General features: G+C 36.2%; 1 protein-coding gene across 1 annotated transcript in view; it reads right to left on the bottom strand.

The window, feature by feature from the left end:
* Positions 1–19,307, bottom strand: part of Cpeb2 (cytoplasmic polyadenylation element binding protein 2) — a 57,176-nt gene that overhangs the window by 25,196 nt on the left and 12,673 nt on the right. Inside the window, 1 exon segment of the mRNA XM_052734841.1 lies at positions 6,183–6,233. Coding sequence (XP_052590801.1) covers positions 6,183–6,233 — 51 coding nt within the window.

Below are 19,307 nucleotides of genomic sequence, written 5' to 3'. Positions count from 1 at the left end.
TCCATTTTTCTTAGTTTGATAAGAAGTTGTATGGTATATATTGTCCACCACCTATGTAGACTCCACCTCCACTGCACCACACCCTGATGAAGGTAGTACCAGAAGATGCGGACTGTTAAGAAGAGTCATCATTCCTGAGATATGAATCTAAGTCCTATAATCAAAGCTGAGTTCAAAGCCGCTTAGGGAAACAGTAAGAGACTACAGCAAATGACATAAATGACGCTTTCTAGTCTTCTGACATATTTTATAAGAGCTACTGACTATGTGTCTGCCTCTGGGTAAAAGTAATTCTAGTCCATTAAAATTACTACCCTCATGGAAAGATAAATGCTAGCAATATAAAGTAGAAAGGAACTAGTAGTTTACATTTATCCCATGGACAGTGTATGAATATGATTTCTCTTTTGTAAGAAGTTACCAGTGTCGAGAAAATCTTTTCCTTCAATTAGTGCACGCAATGAGTGTTTTACTCGATAAGTTATATGTAGCAAGCAATAAACAAAATAAAATGAATGCTATAAGACTGAGGTCTTAATTCATGTTTATAGATTGGGTAAGCAAGAAAAATTCAATGCTGAAAATCTCAATTCACAATTTGTATTAGAACTTGCCAGAAATATCATCTCTTTAAAGTATAAAACTTAAAGGTCAAAAGATGTATTTCATATACTAAGTATGTACTGTGTTATGTAAAGTTTAAAAAATATATCTTGAACTTTATAGTAAGGCTTCCCTATAAAGAAATGCTACTATATGCCAATAAGGCACTAATTTTCCTATAATAATGAGTAGGGAAGGCAAACGTCAGCTCTAGTCATTGCGACTTCCAAGAACTAAGTCAATAAGCATAAGGCTTCTATCATTCCTTTAAGCAAGCTAACTAGCTTTATCTCTGTCATTATGGTGTACACTCAGTCTGTTCTTGAGCACAAATGGACTCAAAGTGTACAGATTTGCTTCACATCTTACTTAACATATGTGTTAGTTTAGGGTGAGGGTAAAAGTAGACAACAGTTGTAGAATTTTATCGTCAAATTTTAAGATGTAAAAAGGTTTTTAAAATAGTTTCATTCTAATGGGAAACTAACTGTAGAAAATCAGGTTGATAAACATAATTTAAACAGAGCTACTAAGTGAAGGAAAATGAAATTCCTTAATTTTTAACAGTTAAATTAAACCTTCAAGTGGTCAACAGGCCCCAAACAATGCATAGCAACATCTCAGGAGTTGAGCCTTCAGCTTTTCCTAGGAGTAGGCTAATAAAATTAATCAAGTTAAGTTTACTTTGGACAATTTCAACTGTAGTTCAGAGATCAAAGATTCATAAAACAAATGAAATTATTTTCAACAAGTTTGAAATCAAATTATAAATTGTGATGAAGTTGAATGTGGTAAATAATTCTCAATCTAGTAAGGCAACACCAATCCTGTGTGATATTCTTAACTTTTGCACTCTTAGACAGGGCTACTCAATACTAAAATAGTGAAAACATAAATATTTATAGCATCTCAAGTTTCATGCCATTCCTAGGTTTGAGCATAATCATTTAGAAAATCTTCCCAATTATCTCATACCAGAGGAATTTCAGAATCCTGTAAAAAACCACTCTACTAATTTTCTGGACAACTCTAAGATTCAAAGTCTCTACACCACTAAAACCAGAAGTGTGGCCAGTGTGGTAATCAATGGGTAAAAGGCACTTGCCATGCAAGCCAGAAATCCTGAGTTCAATCCCAGGAACCCCACCTGGAAGCAGAGAACACCTCCTGTTACTCGTCCTCTGACTTCCACAGGGACAATATGGCCTACACACAGCTTCCACATCTTGACACTTGCAAACATAGTAGGGGGAAATGAAAAATCAAAACAAAATTGACTACAAATGAAGCTAAACTATGCGAAACATCTTCTACTCTATCATGGAAATCACCATGTTGCTACCACTGTGCTAAAACATGTGTCTAACACACATTTCTAGAGATGTTTCTATGTGGAGTTCTGGGGTCTGTTTCAGTGTAACTGCAGCAGAACAGTCAAGAACCTCTACCAAAAACCAAGACAGTCAACCTGAGTACTACATTTCTAAAAAGCCTTCTTTGAACAGGCTGACCCTCCAAATAAGAATGGTTTGAAGTGGGAAATCATTGATTTTATATTGCTGATACTTTTTATTACAAAGGAGCTCTGAAGTACTTTGAAGTCTTCTTTCTATACAAATGACTGTAAAATTCAGGGTAGGATTACTAATGATCTTATTTAGGTTCTAGCACCAGTGACAATAAGGAAACAGAACAAATTTTATACTCTGTTTAGGGACTTTGTGTTCTTAAGTACTGGTCCTCAGCTCTATAGCTAAATTACTTAAGCTAAAAGGTAGCATAAGAAAAAATACAAAATCAGCTAGAAATATAGGTTAACAAGGCAAAACTAAAAAGAAAAAATACCTATGGTCCAAATAACAGTCCTTCACAAATGCCCACTTCTCCATCCACTCCCTTCACTCTCCCTGGTTTCCTAGCTTTATAAATTGATATAGTTGATTTGGAGTATCTGTCTTTAGAAGTATTGAATCAGTAACAGGCTTCTTGTCTTTAGACAGGGTCTCATTTAGCTCAAGTTGGCCTCAAACTCACTATGTAGTTGAGGATTATCATACATTCCTGGTCCTCCTGCCTGTCTCCCAAGTGCTAGGATGACAGGTGTGCACCACCATGTGCTGTGGGATGTTCTGTATGGCAAATGTGTTGCTGATTAGTCAATAAATAAAACACTGATTGGCCATTGGCTAGGCAGGAAGTGTAGGCGGGACAAGGAGGAGAATAAAGCTGGGAAGTGGAAGGCTGAGTCAGAGAGACACTGCCAGCCGCCATGATGAGAAACAGCATGTGAAGATGCCGGTAAGCCACGAGCCATGTGGCAAGGTATAGATTAATGGAAATGGATTAATTTAAGCTGTAAGAACAGTTAGCAAGAAGCCTGCCACGGCCATACAGTTTGTAAGCAGTATAAGTCTCTGTGTTTACTTGGTCGGGTCTGAGCGGCTGTGGGACTGGCAGGTGAGAGAGATTTATCCTGACTGTGGGCCAGGCAGGAAAACTTCAGCTACAACCATGCTAGCCTTGGGTACATTTCCTTAATTAAAAGATCTCCATAATTCATTTCACTCCAAAAATAAAACAAGCTCTTGATCACATAAGTGGTTGTATATATGGATAATAAATGCAAATTTAAAGTCCAAACTAGCTTGCTAATACCTTTTCCCTCATCTTTGCTCTGTTGTGAAAGGGCACTAATAAAATAGGTTATTTTCTTTGGGAAAAGTAGGGAAAATGCAATTCAATCCAAATAGAGACAAATTCTTGACATACATAACCTTCTATTCTTTACTACTGCAGAAAACACACAAATTTCTGGCACTGGCTTTATGTTTTTCTCCTGATATAATATGTGCTAGGTTTATACACTCAGAAAATGTAAACAAACTATCATTCTAAATATTTAAAATTGGATTTTTGAACAGTCTATATCTGCATACAATGTGACTTTCTTAAAAAGCCGATGAACACTAAACATGGGCACACAACAGAGACTTAACAATAACAGCAGTCTCTACATCAAATCCACTTGATTCCAAATTTATCTGAGGTACACAGTCTATTCAGAAACAGGAGCCTCTCTGTGGTTACATTCATATATATATATATATATATATATATATATATATATGCGCACCACTGAAATTTATTCTGTGTACTCCATGGAAGAAGGATCCTGTACTGCTGAAAACAAGGGACGCAAACTTTTCCATTACATAAAGTTTCTAATGTAGTATCTTCCTATTGTTTTCCTGCAATAACAAAACAAGCTTTCTGCTCATCATACACAACATCCTTGCAATAGCTGAAAACATCATTCATGTGGTCTCTTCCTCTTATGCTGTCTGAAGTAATCGCCCAGCTCCTTGTCTGTTCGGAGGACCTGGCTTTCAGGCCTGATGATCTTTTGCACTGATTTCCATCACTCACTCTCCCCAGCTAATATTTACTCACAGAAGCTGTTCTAAATACGTGCATGAACTCACTCACTCCTCTCAATAGTTGCCTGCGGCAAGCAGTGTGCTCTAGTTTAGATATTAAGAAATGAAGTCAGAGTCAAGTAAGGTATGCCATTCTAGGTTGTAAAGAAAGGCAAGGTAGCCTTAGAGTCTGCGATGCCACCCACATACCTCCACAAAACACGATGATGCATAATATACTACTAAACACTTATCTTTAAAGTGAACAGTATTAGCTATGCTTACAATAATAATAAGTAATGGTGAAGCAACATACTTAACCAACTTCCCTACTTTGAGTTCAATCTATGACATAAGATGCTGCACTTCATCAGTCAGTAATATTTAATAACTACTTAATATCGAAAGAGACTTGTCTAACATCACTTAATTCCTTGATTTCCAGAGAACACAACATGCTAAGAACACAGCCAAACTGTATTTGTTAAAGAAAAATTTCCCCTTACCAAGTGCTGTTATTATCTGCCTTTATTCAGTATCCTCGATGTCTCACACTAAAAGACTTCCTCACCCCATGGATGTACCAAATTAAGTGACTCCTGTTTCACCTCTTAACTGTTTGTCCCCTGGGAATAAAAAAGGACATGCTTCTCTTTGGAGCAAATCTCTTGTCCTGACCTGAACACATTTTGATGTCCTAGAGTCTATACCTTCTTTTTCCTTCTCTAGTCCCTTGCTAAAAATGTTCAAAATTCCCAGGTTGTCTTTCTTCATTGAGTAAGCACTATCACCTCAAATGCAGACAATTACAAGTGCTCATATTTAAAAACTACTGAAATAAATATATTTTCTACTAGATGTAACCTGCCTGAAATAAAACATTCTCATATCTTCTTTATGAAGAAGCATAATCCACTCAGTATTTATAGAACTTTAGACAATTTACAAAAGCAACTGATGAATAGACTAGTATAACAACAACATAAGCTACCAAACCATTGTGCCTTTCCAAGCTCCTTGCTATCTATCATAACCATTCTATCAAAGTCCCAGTGCTTAGACTAGGTTAGATTAGGCTGCTACATGTTTGCAACTCAGTGCATTCTACCAGACTGTGATCAACCCATCATCTCCCCTATCCTTCTGCTTCAAGATTTTCTCTCATTCCAGAATCCTGTCTCCCCTGACACTCCTCAGGTGACAAGCTTCCTTTCGACCCCCTCTGTCTTTGTAGTCATCGTCACATGGCTTCGTTTTACAGTGACCTCCCTTTCAGATTTGCTTATACAGCTTCATTACATCCTATTTTAATAAAGCTTTACATGAAAAGAGCCAAGCCGACATAATGAAGTGATTTTAAGCATGTATTATTTATAGGTCTCCCTCTCCTTTGCCCCTAACTCAAAACTACTCCTGAAAAAAGGACTTTCCCTCTCATCTCCACTCCCGTGATCATGTCTATACTACATCCTGTGACTATAAGTATATTTATTTATATTTGTCCAATGTCAAGAAAAAACACAGTTTAATCAAAGTTTTTGTTTTCTGGCTGGTGAACTTCTAATTGGAAAGTTAGAATAAGTTAAATCAGTGTGATTACTGTATTAATAAACTCACCAGTATATTCCTTAAAATAAGCACAAATGCTTATACTGAGTACTAGGGTCTATGTACTTTGCAAACTTTATCTTATTCAATTCTTAGAAGCTGCGAGTCTTTATCTCCAGTTTATAGAATGGGAAATAGGAAACTAAGAACCAAGTTTCTTGCCTTAGGTCACAGCTTGAAATAGAACCCCAACACTCAAACAAGGATTGCTCCTGAGGTTGAGGTGTTTGAATTACATTGTCAGAAATGTACTTCTCAATGACTATTTTTTCAGGGACAAAACATACAGATTCCTGATTCCTGCAGCTTCACTTTGTGTTTTTAAAAGATGAGCCTTCACTCTGCTGCCTGGGATGATTTGTAACTGATGGGTCAAGTGATGCTCATTCCAGCACCCCACAGAGTGGGGCTACAGGTGAGTACAGCCATGCCTGGGCATCGCTCTACTTTCACAAGATGACTAAACTGTCTGTATGGGGGAGGTTCAGCGGAATACGTATTTAATCTCTTCATTTGTATGAACCACATGAAAACATACCATTTGGTAAAACTTACCATTTAACATCAACAGATTGTCAGTTCCTGGATGTGGATAGCTCAAACGACCTGAAAAAGACAGAAAAAGAAGAATTTAAAGATCATGAAGCCGTTTGAGAAAAAAAAAAAAAAAAGGCGAGGTTAAGTGGGATAAGAAGAAAATATTAAGCACTGTACAGTTTTAAACTAAAAAGTTTATCTTTAACTCAAAGTATATTAACTAGGAAACCTGAAAACAAAAAGAGAAAGTTCATCTTAGTTCCCATGCCATAAGATCACAATGTGACTTGAGAGCAAATGGAACTATGTTTATTTCTATCTGAATTGTAAAAGCAGCATGGGTGCTCTGCTTCTGAAAAAACAATAAATGAGTTTAAAATGTACTCAAACAGTTTGAATTTTTCTCTAGATTTCTGTTGTAAAAAAAATAAAACTTCAAGGAAATGGATTTAATTTCAAAATCAAGAATAACTAAAATTTTTAAATGTAAAATGAGAACAAACCTTTTAATTTTTTATTTAATTCAATGTGGTTTTTATACTGTCAAAGTGGTTTTATACTGTCATGTTTAAATAAAGAAATTCAAAGAAGACGTCCTAGGCTATTATTAAAAATATTATAAGCGTACCTCATTTAGAGTTTAAGAATTATTTATGAAAAAAAGTGAAAATACTAAGGCTTGTGAGAACAATAACATTGTCTACTTGAAGTCGCTCTTGAAGATTTTGTATTTATAAAATTTGGAGACAGCAGTTTATACATGCTACAAAGACAGTATGTGGAAAATACGCTGTAGCTCGGCTAGCATTTGCACAACGGAGTATTTGTTTGGCTACTGCCAACAGCAACGATGTAACTTTACGTCAACACAAATTTATTCTCTAGTAGGTTCACTATTCCCTTTGACTGCAAAACAGTCTTTTTACATCTTGGCACTTGAATGGACTTTAAAAGGCAACAGAAGAAAACCTATTTGTGAATGAGCACATACTTGAATATATGTTCTAAAACATTACAGCCCATCACAAAAAATAAATGTAATAAAACACTCCACAATTAAATGAGCAAATTTAGAGTCAAATTATCCAATCACTTATCTTCTACTATAGTGAAAATGTTAATATAAATTAGTAAGTTAACTTTCACAGTTAATATTTTACTTATATCAAAACCACTTTCACTAAGAACCTGCCAACTGAAGGTAATGATGACCAACATCTGTGGGTTTATTATATGCAAAGGGCTTTTATAGGTTCTCGACTGCCAGTTATTTGCTCCTACTAACAATCCCTTGAATTTCATACTATTTTCTTTCCATTTGAATGTGAAGGTACTTTATCACTTGCCTGAGGTTTCATCATTGGTAGGAATGACTGGCAGGATGGGAACCTGACTGGCTTGATTCTCTTATATACTTACCGCCTTGATACTGACTTCCTATTGATAACAAGATATAGGAAAAGGAATGCACAGAGGGTTGTAGAACATTTCAGTGTCAACAGAAAAGAACGTGTAAAAAAAGACGCTGCTATAGAACTAATTCCTCACTAAAGTCTAGAAGGCTGGTGGTGCATAAGCTGACACTAATGCTTACCTATCAACAAGAGGACCCCAATTTCTCTTTTAAAAAAGGCCCAGAGCATAAAAAATTCCACTTCTCAGTTTTTGCCACATGCTGTGTAAGATCTGCCCAGAAGATAAAAGATAAAAGTGGTATGTATAATTTTTGGAAAATATCCTTTAAAAGGGAAAGACTACTTTCTCCTTCTTGCTGAGATGCAGATAGATGGCTAAACTAAGGAAGTTTTAGGCCAGGAGGCAGAAACAGAATTTTCCAGATAACAAAAAAGTGTCTTAGTCACTGTTCTATTACTGTGAAGAGACACCATGTCCAAGGCACCTCTTATAAAAGAAAGCATTTCATTGGGGGCTTGCTTACAGTTTCCGAAGGTCAGTTCATTATCATCTTGGTGAGGAGCATGGAGGCATAGGCATGATGCTGGAGAAAGAGCTAAAAGCTACATCCTGATGAGTAGGAAGAGAGGAGGCTCTAGGCCTGGTGTGGGCTTTTGAAACCTCACAGCCCACTCCCAGTGACAATCTCCTGCAAGGCCACACCTGCTCCAACAAGGTAACACCTCCTCCTCATCTCTCCCATTCTAGCAACTGACCACAAAGCATTCAAATAGATGAGCCTGCAAGGGTCATTCTCATTCAAATCACCACATTCTACGTGCTCCACACTACAAAAGGAACCTCCATCTCCCTGAAGCTGAGTTTCCTGATAACCCAAAGGATCTAAGGTTATAAAGTCTTGAGACAAGTAATTCCTTATAATTGTAAGCAAGCTTGTGGAATGATTATTCCACAAAGATTTTAATACATCCACAATGAGTATGTGCTACATCTAGGCAATTCTCTTTTAGCATTAACAGAGGTTGGTGGGATGGCTTAGTGGGTAAAGGCACGTGCTGCAGAGCATGAAGTCCTGCGTTGATCCTGGTGACCATTATGGTGGAAGGAGGGAAGCAACTCTCAAGTTGTTCTCTGTTTTCCAAATATGTACTGTGCTGTGTATGCACGCACATGTGTATACACATGCACAAATGCAAATAACTATAAAAATGACAATAGTACGGAGTGTAAAATATTTTTAAGAATGTGTATTTTTAAATTTTACATGTCTATGAAAAGCTGGAGGACTAACAGTATCTTTAAATCATTTTACTAGTCAATTACAGTTTTAGATGATGATTTGTGTGCACAAACACACACACACACGCACACACACACACACACACACGCACACACACACACACACACGCGCGCGCGCACACACACACACACACACACACACACACACACACACACACACACACACGCGCGCACACACAAGCCTTAGCTCATGTTGTCCATTTAAATGTATATTGAGTAACTGGTTACACTATGAGCAGGACAACTGAAAACAAGCTATCTCTTGTTTGGACAAAGTATCAGAACACATTACAATAAGCAGCTGTACCTCATCCACTACAGAGACTACTCTGGACTTTCTGCTGCTTCTCTAATGTGTCAGGCATCCTTCCATTGCAGGATGTTTCTACTTCTGATTTCTGCCAACAATAGCATCCCTCAGCACAGTCAGATCTCTATGTGTTAGGTGGCATTACACATCATCTTGTCCCCAACAGTAGCTTCTTTCTTCCTCTACCATCACGATAGCACATAAAAAAATTGTCTAACAATTTCTTATTGTTATTCTTTTTAAAATAAAAGATCTCCAAGAGCAGGGCTTTCACTTCTTTTATTGTCTACTATATTTCTAGCGCCAACAACAGAATGGTATAGAATAGGCTCTCAATTATTCATTGAATGAGTATATCATTTTATTCTATGATGTGATATAAAAATTTAACTAAAGCAGTTACCTAAAGATGTGCTGTATGTGGATACCAGCAACAAAATCAACAGAAGGAAAACAAAACATATCAGAGACTACAAGTGGTGCTTTTCAATCTTCGCCAAGGTAACTGTCTCCCTATCTGTAAAGCAGTTTTCTTTAATGAAAGCAGGAGTATTCTCTTATCATTGGCTTTCTCTCTGTATTTTCAGATCTAATTAACCATGATTTGAAAACATTAAAGAGAAAATTCCAGAAATATACAATTTCTAAATTTTAAGTTGTGTGCTCTTATAAGTAGTATCATGAATTCCCATACACCACCATTCTGTTCTGCCCAGGAGATGCATTACTCCTTTGTTTACTATATCCATGCTGTATATGCTATTCACCACTTATCACTTTGTAGCCATCTTGTAAATCCAACTACTGTGGAGTTACAGTGTTTATCTAAAGTTTGACACTATTTCTAGCAGTTTCAGGTACCTTCTGCTGTGGATAATATTAATGACTCTAACTTGTTCCTCATCAATAATGAGAAAATTGCTAAAGAACAATGTCATGCATTTTGCCAAGATTTTTAAGAGAAAGCTAAATGACAACACATATAATCATAAAAAGTCTCTGTTAGAATTAACATTAGACCAACTAAAAAGAAATGCACAAAAAGGCACAGTAGTTAAAAGTACCAACTCAAGAACTACCAAGTTCTACTACTCATTAGCAGTTGATACTTGGTAGTAATCATTAATAATAAGCTACTGGTGTCCAAACATAGAGTATGGCTGAAACATCCTGGTTGTGGGGGAAAATAAGTTTAATATGTGATCAATGTAGGGTTGTATTAGCACTCACACCTATGAATTCTTAATTGAAGACAACTAACATTCTTTCTTATGTGCTTTCAATAAAGCATTTCTCTCACTGTTTATTAATCCAATATTTTTCACAATCTCCATTCCACCTTTACTTCTATGCCTAAAGATCTTATATGAAGTTAAAAATCCACTTAGAATGTAGTTATTACCAACCTTGAATAATTCTAATTTCTAATCAGTTGCAATGTGCAGGATAGCCATTTTTGACTCCACTTTCAAAGTTTTATGAATACCCCCTAAAGCCCTAGGAATAAGATCATAAAAATGTAGAAAAGACCCTTAGATGCAAAGACCAGGCTCCAAGTGAGTAACAGAAACACTCTTGACTTCTAGCTTATAAAAGCCAGTGTCCTCTAGATTCACTCTTAAATCAAATACTATCATATCATTTTTGTCTAACCATATTATGCTTTATTTCTTTGTCCTATTATCACTTTATATTAGGAAATGTACAAAGACACAGCAAGGATCATTAATATAACTGTTTCAAGCAAAGTATAACTAGGAGAAAGAAGAAAACACTAAATTAGTTGTCTAGTAAAATAATGGATTACATTAAGACTAATATGAAAATAATATTAAAATCAAGTTGAGCTGATGGCTGTAAACCTTCCACTATGAATTTCTTAAAATGAAAATAATGCTGATAGCTACTAAAAATAACAAATGGGAGGCTAAATATACCAGTGGCAATGATAAACTGGTATAGCTGGCAATAAGGACCATCCATGATTTATAATGGTAGAAAAATCCACCATATTATTACCCTAGTTTTTTGCTTTTAGTATAGTATTCAATAAGGGATATTCAAGAGTTCATTTTTCTGCCATGCTGGGGATGAATCCAAGACCTTGGGCATGTTAGGTAATACGGGACCCCTGAACTACATCCCTCAGTCCTACACACTTTATAAATGGCAGTAAGTGGTAAATGCTCTGTGCACATGTAAAGTAGGTTTGGCCGACATTTGGTAGATTAGGTGTGGTAAATACATTTTTGACTGACAATATTAACAACTTTTAAGTCAAGGTGCATATATATATATATATATACATATATATGTATATATATATATATATATCTGCAGTCACAAAACCAAACATTTAGTATATCCTGTGAAAATAAATACAGATTAAAAACTCATGAGATTTTCATTTAAAAGCTATAAATATCTAAAATCCTGACTGTAGTGACACATGCTGTTATACATGCATGGAAATCATACATGATGATTCTAGACATTCCAAACAAGTATTTGTGAAGAATATGAATTAAAATGGAAAATATTTACTTATATAAACAATAGTTACTGTGCCTCTATTTGCTTGGCATTTTCATAGATATTAAGGCAAAGTAAAAATAGATGCATAGTTTACTGTTCCCATGACATAGTCTCCTTTGAAAGATACCTAAATTAAGACATTATTATACTTCAAATAAATGAGCTACTCTGAAAGGAATCTTTTTCTCAGAGTCTTTCATAAAATTTAATTTACCCTGGGCAGGGATGTAGAGGCCTCCTCACTAAGAAAATACAAGTCGACTAGGGACTACAGAATCTTCCAGTTAAACATGGAGGAACAAATACACTGATTTACTTCTTTAGCTTTTTTAATTACCTAAAATGGCCTCTGTTGACAGAGAAATATCTCACCAGGGCAAAGATGAATGGAACAGATCACAGGAGAACCACATTAACAAATTTTTGGAAGCGGAAACTTCTACAATTGTCACTAACTCTGTAAACCATAAATCACTGAAAACACAACCCAAGCCACTCTGTGCATGGGGAATGTCATCTGGAAATAAGCAGACACCTGTTGAGAATCAGCACCAAGAAGCTCTGTCTAGCCCTTAAGGCAGAGGAGAGGTAGAATTGAAAACAGGAAGGCTGATAAATACCTGTTAATTTTTAAAAGCACCATTACAACTAGGAATGGGAATTACTAGGAAGCATGCACAGAGCTTCCCATTCCCATTTTAGTATTTTACTTCTAAGTATGGATAGTAAACGGTTGTCATACCTGATGAAAGCATACAGCATGAGAGCAAAACAAGCTGAAATAAAGGATGCAGAGAAAGTATAGACAACACTATAAACTATAAAAATAATCTTCAAACAACAGGATATCCATCAGACGTCTAAGATCGAATAAGGTTAAAAAGGATATAAGCAAAGTTATGCAAATGCTCTCTAAAAGGGTCTTAAAACTGTAGTCTTATGACCTGAGACCATCTTGTCAAGAGCTCAGTAGTGAACCAGTGACTGGACACTGCTCTTCTCCATCCCAGCACCAGAATAAATTAACAAACTCAAAACAAAAGGAACTGTTGTTTTTAAAACCAGTGGATTATGAGTGTAGGAAGTTTAACATTTAAAGAATTTCCATAATAATAGAAGGGGTGAAATTAAAAAAATAATCAAGCCCCAAATTTCTATGAAGTAAAGAAGGCTGTTTGTGGATCCAAATGAATATGCAACTCAAAAAGTAAGAGAAATAGAGGAAAACCTGTATGCATGCATGTAACCTATGATAAATCATTATTATGGAACTTCTGAACTACAGGTATGAAAAAAAAAAGTTAAAACAACCATGCAATAGGCTTCAGAACAGCATTGTACTTGAGAGCAACCCAGGAAATAAAAGAGGAAACAGTAATGCTGTGACATCCTAAACCAAGACAGGATAACTCTACACTGCTCTATCATCTTATAAAAAGAATAACAGTACAAACAAGGGTTCAAAATGTATGTCCTATCAGCAGGAAGGTATTGTAAAGCAGGCCCAACAAATCAAGATCTAGATACCATTAAGACAAGGGCATGGACTCTGTGGATATATTATGGCTTCCAGTTTATAGTATTTTTATGGGATTCCTGAGTGTATGGATAAGTGGGTCTGTGATTCTTGTGCCTTCTCTTGGGGTTTTTTTCCTTCTCTTTGTTTGTCTTGTCCAACTCCAATGTGTTAGTTTTTGTTTTACCATATTATATTATATTATATCTATATTACATCGTATTCTATTTATTGTATTATATTCCCTTAGAAGTCTGTTCATTTTCTAATGAGAGATGGATCTGGTTGATCTGGATGGGAAGGAGGTAGGAAGAACTGGGAGGAGTAGAGGGAGGGGAAACTGTAATCAGGATATATTTTATGTGAGAAGAGAATTTATTTTCAATAAGAGGAAAAAAATTTTAAAGTCAAGATTTAAAAAAGAAAGAAAAAAGGACATGAAGATCATAGGACATGGGCTCTACAGGATGACAGTGACCAGTGACAGCTACACAGGGCTATGATGATACTTCCAGACACATGAAAAAAAATCATGTGGATGGTTATCTGATGTATTTGCATGTATCACAAAAAGCTGTATGGTCATACAGATGCATTTTGGGATAAAAATATTTAGAAAACTAATTTTGTAGTAACTGTGAGGAGAGAGTAGGGGAAATATTAAGAATAGGTAAGCTACAGGACATCAACACATAATACTAAAAGCTTAATAAAATACAAAAGCAACTCAATAGAGAATCAGCTAAAAAATGGAAAAAGCTCAAAGTGGCTACTTCGAAAAAGTAGATAAAGGGAGTGCAAGTCTGTGACACTAGCTGACTCTAACCTTCGCATAGACACACCTTAATTTTAAAAAGGTTCGCAAGCTTGGAGAGATGATGACGAAGACTGCAAATATTTTAAGTTATATATAAAAAGGAAAAATATTAAAATTTATGTTAGTGTTTCTATTTTTTCATTAATGAATAAATGCTTTTTGTGATAAGGAAATATCTTATGGAATTAAATGTTTGTTTGTTTGTTTGTTTGTTTTTCTGGAGCTGAGGACCGAACCCAGGACCTTGTGCTTGCTAGGCAAGCACTCTACCACTGAGCTAAATCCCCAACCCCAAATGTTATGTTTTTGAAGGAAAAGAATTTCTAAGATACTCCTTTTCATACAAGAAGCCAAAATTCATATAATTCACATGCCTAATCATCCCAAATACTTCAGTTTAGCATTGTACAATATATATAAGATGTATGCTATACATAAGAATTTTGTTTTATTGTTCATTAAAAGAGATATAAACTCCTATTTAAAAATCACAAGAGCCGGGCGGTGGTGGCGCACGCCTTTAATCCCAGCACTCGGGAGGCAGAGCCAGGCAGATCTCTGTGAGTTCGAGGCCAGCCTGGGCTACCAAGTGAGTCCCAGGAAAGGCGCAAAGCTACACAGAGAAACCCTGTCTCGAAAAACCAAAAAAAAAAAAAAAAAAAAAAAAAATCACAAGAAAAATGTGTTACCATGAAAAGACTTTCAAATGAATAATATGTACCCAAATTGGCACAAATGCACTGTAATTTCTGTATGATGAGGTTCTGGCTTTTAAAAATGAAGTTCTAGTGTTATAATTCAAATATTCATCAATGATACCTAGAAAAAACAAGGACACCTATACCCTCAAATAATGCTATTGACATAGACTACTACCTAAAAAGAAATATGTCTTAAAAAAACCTCTACTCATGTTATGTTTCAAGTATGTTTTCTCAGACAAGAAAATTCACAGTTTTATAATTCCCCCTTTAGACTGTGGATATTCTAACTAGTAACAGAAGTTTAAACTCTTGTAAACTGTACTTTCATAAGATAAACTCAATTCTGAGTAGCTACATAGTAAATATTAAGTTTCCACATAAATTGTGAGAATGAGTATTTCAAAATCAGAATACATTTAAGAATATATAGAAATAAGTTATTTTAGAGTTATGATGTTTTTCTTATCAAAAGCCTATGGTGACAGGAAAAAGAAATCAATGAAATAAGAAAAAATATGGTGGTATGTACTTTTTCATAAAAACAAATTGGGTGCATTTTAAAAATCACACAGCCTAAAAACATAGAGAACACACCTTTCTTTATTCATTTTATAGGTTTTGGTTTTGAGTTTTTGAGACAGGGCTTCATGTATAACCCAAGGGTAGCCTCAGACTCACAGGGATTATCCTGCCTCCAGCCTTCCAAGAGGTGGGATTTACAGCCCATCTCCCTTGCTTTTTGTTTTGTTTTTTAAAGCATTTAGTATAGAACCTAAAATGCTTGAGGCTAGAAGTATTTTAGACATTGGATATATTGTTGAATTTTAAAATATTTAATATATTTATACAATGCATTCTCCTGATATGGGATATAAATCCACATATGAAATTATGCTTTACATACACAGTCTGAAGATAATTTTGCCCAATATTTTATTGTGAATTTTGACTGTGACATATGAGGTAGCATGTAGAATTTTCTACTCAAGTTTTACATTTTGTAGTATTTGAGATTTTGAATTTTGAATCTATACATCTGATTTTTGTCTATCCCCTTTTGGCAGCTGTAAAAATTTTGGCTTCACGAATCACAGTTTTAAGATTGCATTTCTCTATCAGAGGAATCGTAGGGCAAAGTCACAAAAATGTCTGTTTATCACTGGTATATTTTTTTATTTTGCAATTTATTTTGCTTTAATAAATAAATGTACTAAGCATTCCCAATTTATTTTCATAGTTATTTTTGCCCTTGCTCTCTTATACCAGACTGTCTAGAAATGTGCTCTTGGGGAGATGGCTCAGTGGTTAAGAACACTGGCTGCTCTTCTAGAGGACTCAAGTTTGATTCCCAGCACCCATATGGCAGCGCACAATTGTAACTCCACTTCCAGGAGATATGCTACCCTCACACAGACATATATGCAGGCAAAACATCAATGCACATAAAAGTAAATACTTAGAAAAAAAGAAAAAATAATTTAAAACATAATAATAAAATAAAATACACAATTGTGGAGAGTGGACCTGACATGAGCTTGAGAGCCTCTGCCTACTCAGAAGTTCCTAGTTCTAGAATATGATTTCTCACACAGGAGGCTTACAAATGCATCTAAGTTGTTTTGTGGCTTTGGACTTTACTCCCCTTCATAAAGTCAATGGGAGAGAAACAGAAGGCAAACTAGGAAGCTGGCAAGAATCTGGTACTGCAACACGCAGCATCAGAGCGGCTCTCATCTCTCTTTAGGTGCTCTAACGTCAGCAGGGCTTCTTGCTTTCAGAGTCACAAACACAGGTGTTTATCAGTGAGGAATACAGCTGTAATAACCACTTGGGTTCTTAAATCCTTTGAAAAGCATGAACTTCAAAATATTTATGGGCATAAAATCCCGTTCTAAGTTCTTGTTTCTGGATTGTTTTGAACTATTCAGGGAACACTGGAAAAGTCACTATGACCAGCCGAGACTGATCATCTCAAGAACAGCTACACAAACTGTTTTCTCCCCATAGTCTTTAAATCAATTTTTATGAGCTGAAATTCAATTTTTTGTCTTTATAATTTGAGTAAGACCCATTTTTTTTTTTACAAATTGTTGGGGGCAGGAGGGAGGGTAGCTTAACAATGATCTGTCTTGTTCTTTTGTTTAAAGGGGAATGAACCAACTCACACAAGCACAAAAAGATCACAGACTATTTTAAGTAGATATGCAAATATATTGCAAAATTATGAAACTGTACTTGGCAAAGCATGATTTTCTTGAGCCACTTAAAATTCCACACTTATTCTTTGAAAGGAAAGCAGAGTTTGCCTAGAATCCAGACAGCCATTAGAAAAAAGAGTGTCCGCAGAGAGAACACACTACAGAATGGATAATGCAGCTCAGATCGAGGAAAGCACATCCAGTGTGTTAGCGCTTCTTTCTGATTCCCCAGCAAAGGACAGCACATGCCTGACAACACTGAATGAGCAGGGCTATAACCAACAGTGTCATGTGGCCTTAAACAAGAAGCGGGGACCAGTCTTTCAGTTCTTCAGAAGTGACAACCTCATGCATGCTTTTTCACGCAATGACACTTCCAATAGTTCCTCATCTTTGTTTTACCCAGCTTTGTATCAGAATTCCCTTTATTCCGCATACAAATTAGAATAACTTTCCATTGACCATATTTCTGAATGCCTTCTCCTCTATAGATATACACATAGTTTTGGTATATGGTCTGTCTGTCTTTCCCCAGCATTTATACTTTCCACAGGGATAGAGAACTTGGCTTTCCTCACAGTACACAGTCAGCAAAGGGTATAAAGTTGACCGAGTAAGCACCATGTTTGGCCACCACTATTTGCTATCTGTACATCGCCAACAAGACAAGAGCTTTCTGTTTGCTATACAATACCTCAAAAACCTCCCTTAAAATTCAGAGGTGAGTGTTAGAAAAGGTGAGTAAAAAAAGAATTTTAGATGAAAGTGGGATGAGAGGTTGCTTCTATGAGTGAAGCTGTTCTTCGCCAGATCAGTAATCTTTTACTCTTTCTACATTCTATACATCTACTCGACTGTTTTCTCCCCACTGACACCCACTGTGAGTAGTTTATCTTTTGCTTTACACTTAAGAGTGAAAGTAAATATGAACTTATAGATCTGCCTTTGACCCCTGAAGTAACCAGCCTCCATAATGGTTCCCTCCGGTCCTTGTCTCTTCCGATTTACATAGTTTGAGCCATATTGTAGAAACAGCAGTATGCTATATCTGAGGCTAGGCGCTAGGACACTGGGACATTTGCACTATCTGCGCCATTCACTCTAGGCAGCGGGGTAGGCAGAGGTAGGACCAGCAGTCGTGCCGTAAGAAGGCTACACCAGGCCTGTGGAGAGGTCCATAGAGCAAGGAACTGAGTTCTTTCTTTCTTTCTTTGCTAATAGCTTTGCACTAACTTTCTAACCATATGGAAAGGAATCTTCCAGCCTAATTAAGGCTTCAGACTGTAGTATCAACCAACTTCTCGTGAAACCTTTAGCCAGAAATAATCAAGTTGCTACCCAATTCTAGCCTTTAGAAATTATGTAAGGTAAATACTTATTGTTAATGTTTTAAGCTAAACTCTGAGTTATTTGTTTTGCAGCTATAGACAAGTAATACAATCTCTTGTTATAACAGAAAGAACAGGGAGCACATTTAAAAATTTTGCACTCTCCATCTCCTGTCTATTGGTAGATCTTGTGAGGAAGACAAAGCAAATAATGGTTTAGGAAGTCATTTTGAGAGAATAAAATAAGCTTCATCTTGCTCCTATGAGAAACATGTTGGTGTTTGTCTATGTATCTAAGAGGGGGAAGATTTTCTGAGATAAAAAGAGAGGACAAAGTGCTGCCCTGAAGATGAGGACCAGAAAGAGAGGGAAACAACAAATGCATTGGTTAACCCGGGCTGGCTCACTCTATTTGCCATCACCTTGCTTAGATAGATTGTACAGGGGTCCAGCATCCCCACCCCCATAAAAGTGTAATGATAAAAATGTGTGGAGAAAGAATGTGTATCATATGGTAAAGCAGGAAGCAGTGGAATGAGCCAGCAAGAAAAAGAAGAAAATCTCGTGCTGGAGTGCCTAGTAGTTTTCTTTCTAGAGGAGACAGAATTCAACACAGAAATTCCTAGTAGTAAACTGTTAACAATTCTATTCGTGTGTGTGTGTGTGTGTGTGTGTGTGTGTGTGTGTGTGTGTGTGTGTATTTACTTTTGAGGCAGTCTTGCTACCTAGCTCAAGCTGGCCCTGAACTGGTGACCTTGGTCTCCTGAGTGCTAGCTAGTATACATATGCCACCACATCCCAGTGTAGATTCTATTCTGAAACGGAAGTTCCAAGGTAAATAGTAATCACTGTGAAAAAGAACAAGACCTCATACAGATAGCCTTACAATATATATTAGAGCCAAAAGGTCAACAAAACTCACAGGAGAACAAAAGAACACAATGCATAACCTTATTAGTTTGAGGAATTGCCACCAGTGCACATCAACAATCATTAATAACACACTCCGTAAAATGAAAG

This window comes from Peromyscus californicus, unplaced genomic scaffold (genome assembly GCF_007827085.1).
Source record: "Peromyscus californicus insignis strain IS unplaced genomic scaffold, ASM782708v3 Scaffold_13__1_contigs__length_99412109, whole genome shotgun sequence".
Classification (NCBI taxonomy): Eukaryota; Metazoa; Chordata; class Mammalia; order Rodentia; family Cricetidae; genus Peromyscus; species Peromyscus californicus.
This window is presented reverse-complemented; position numbering and strand designations above follow the sequence as displayed.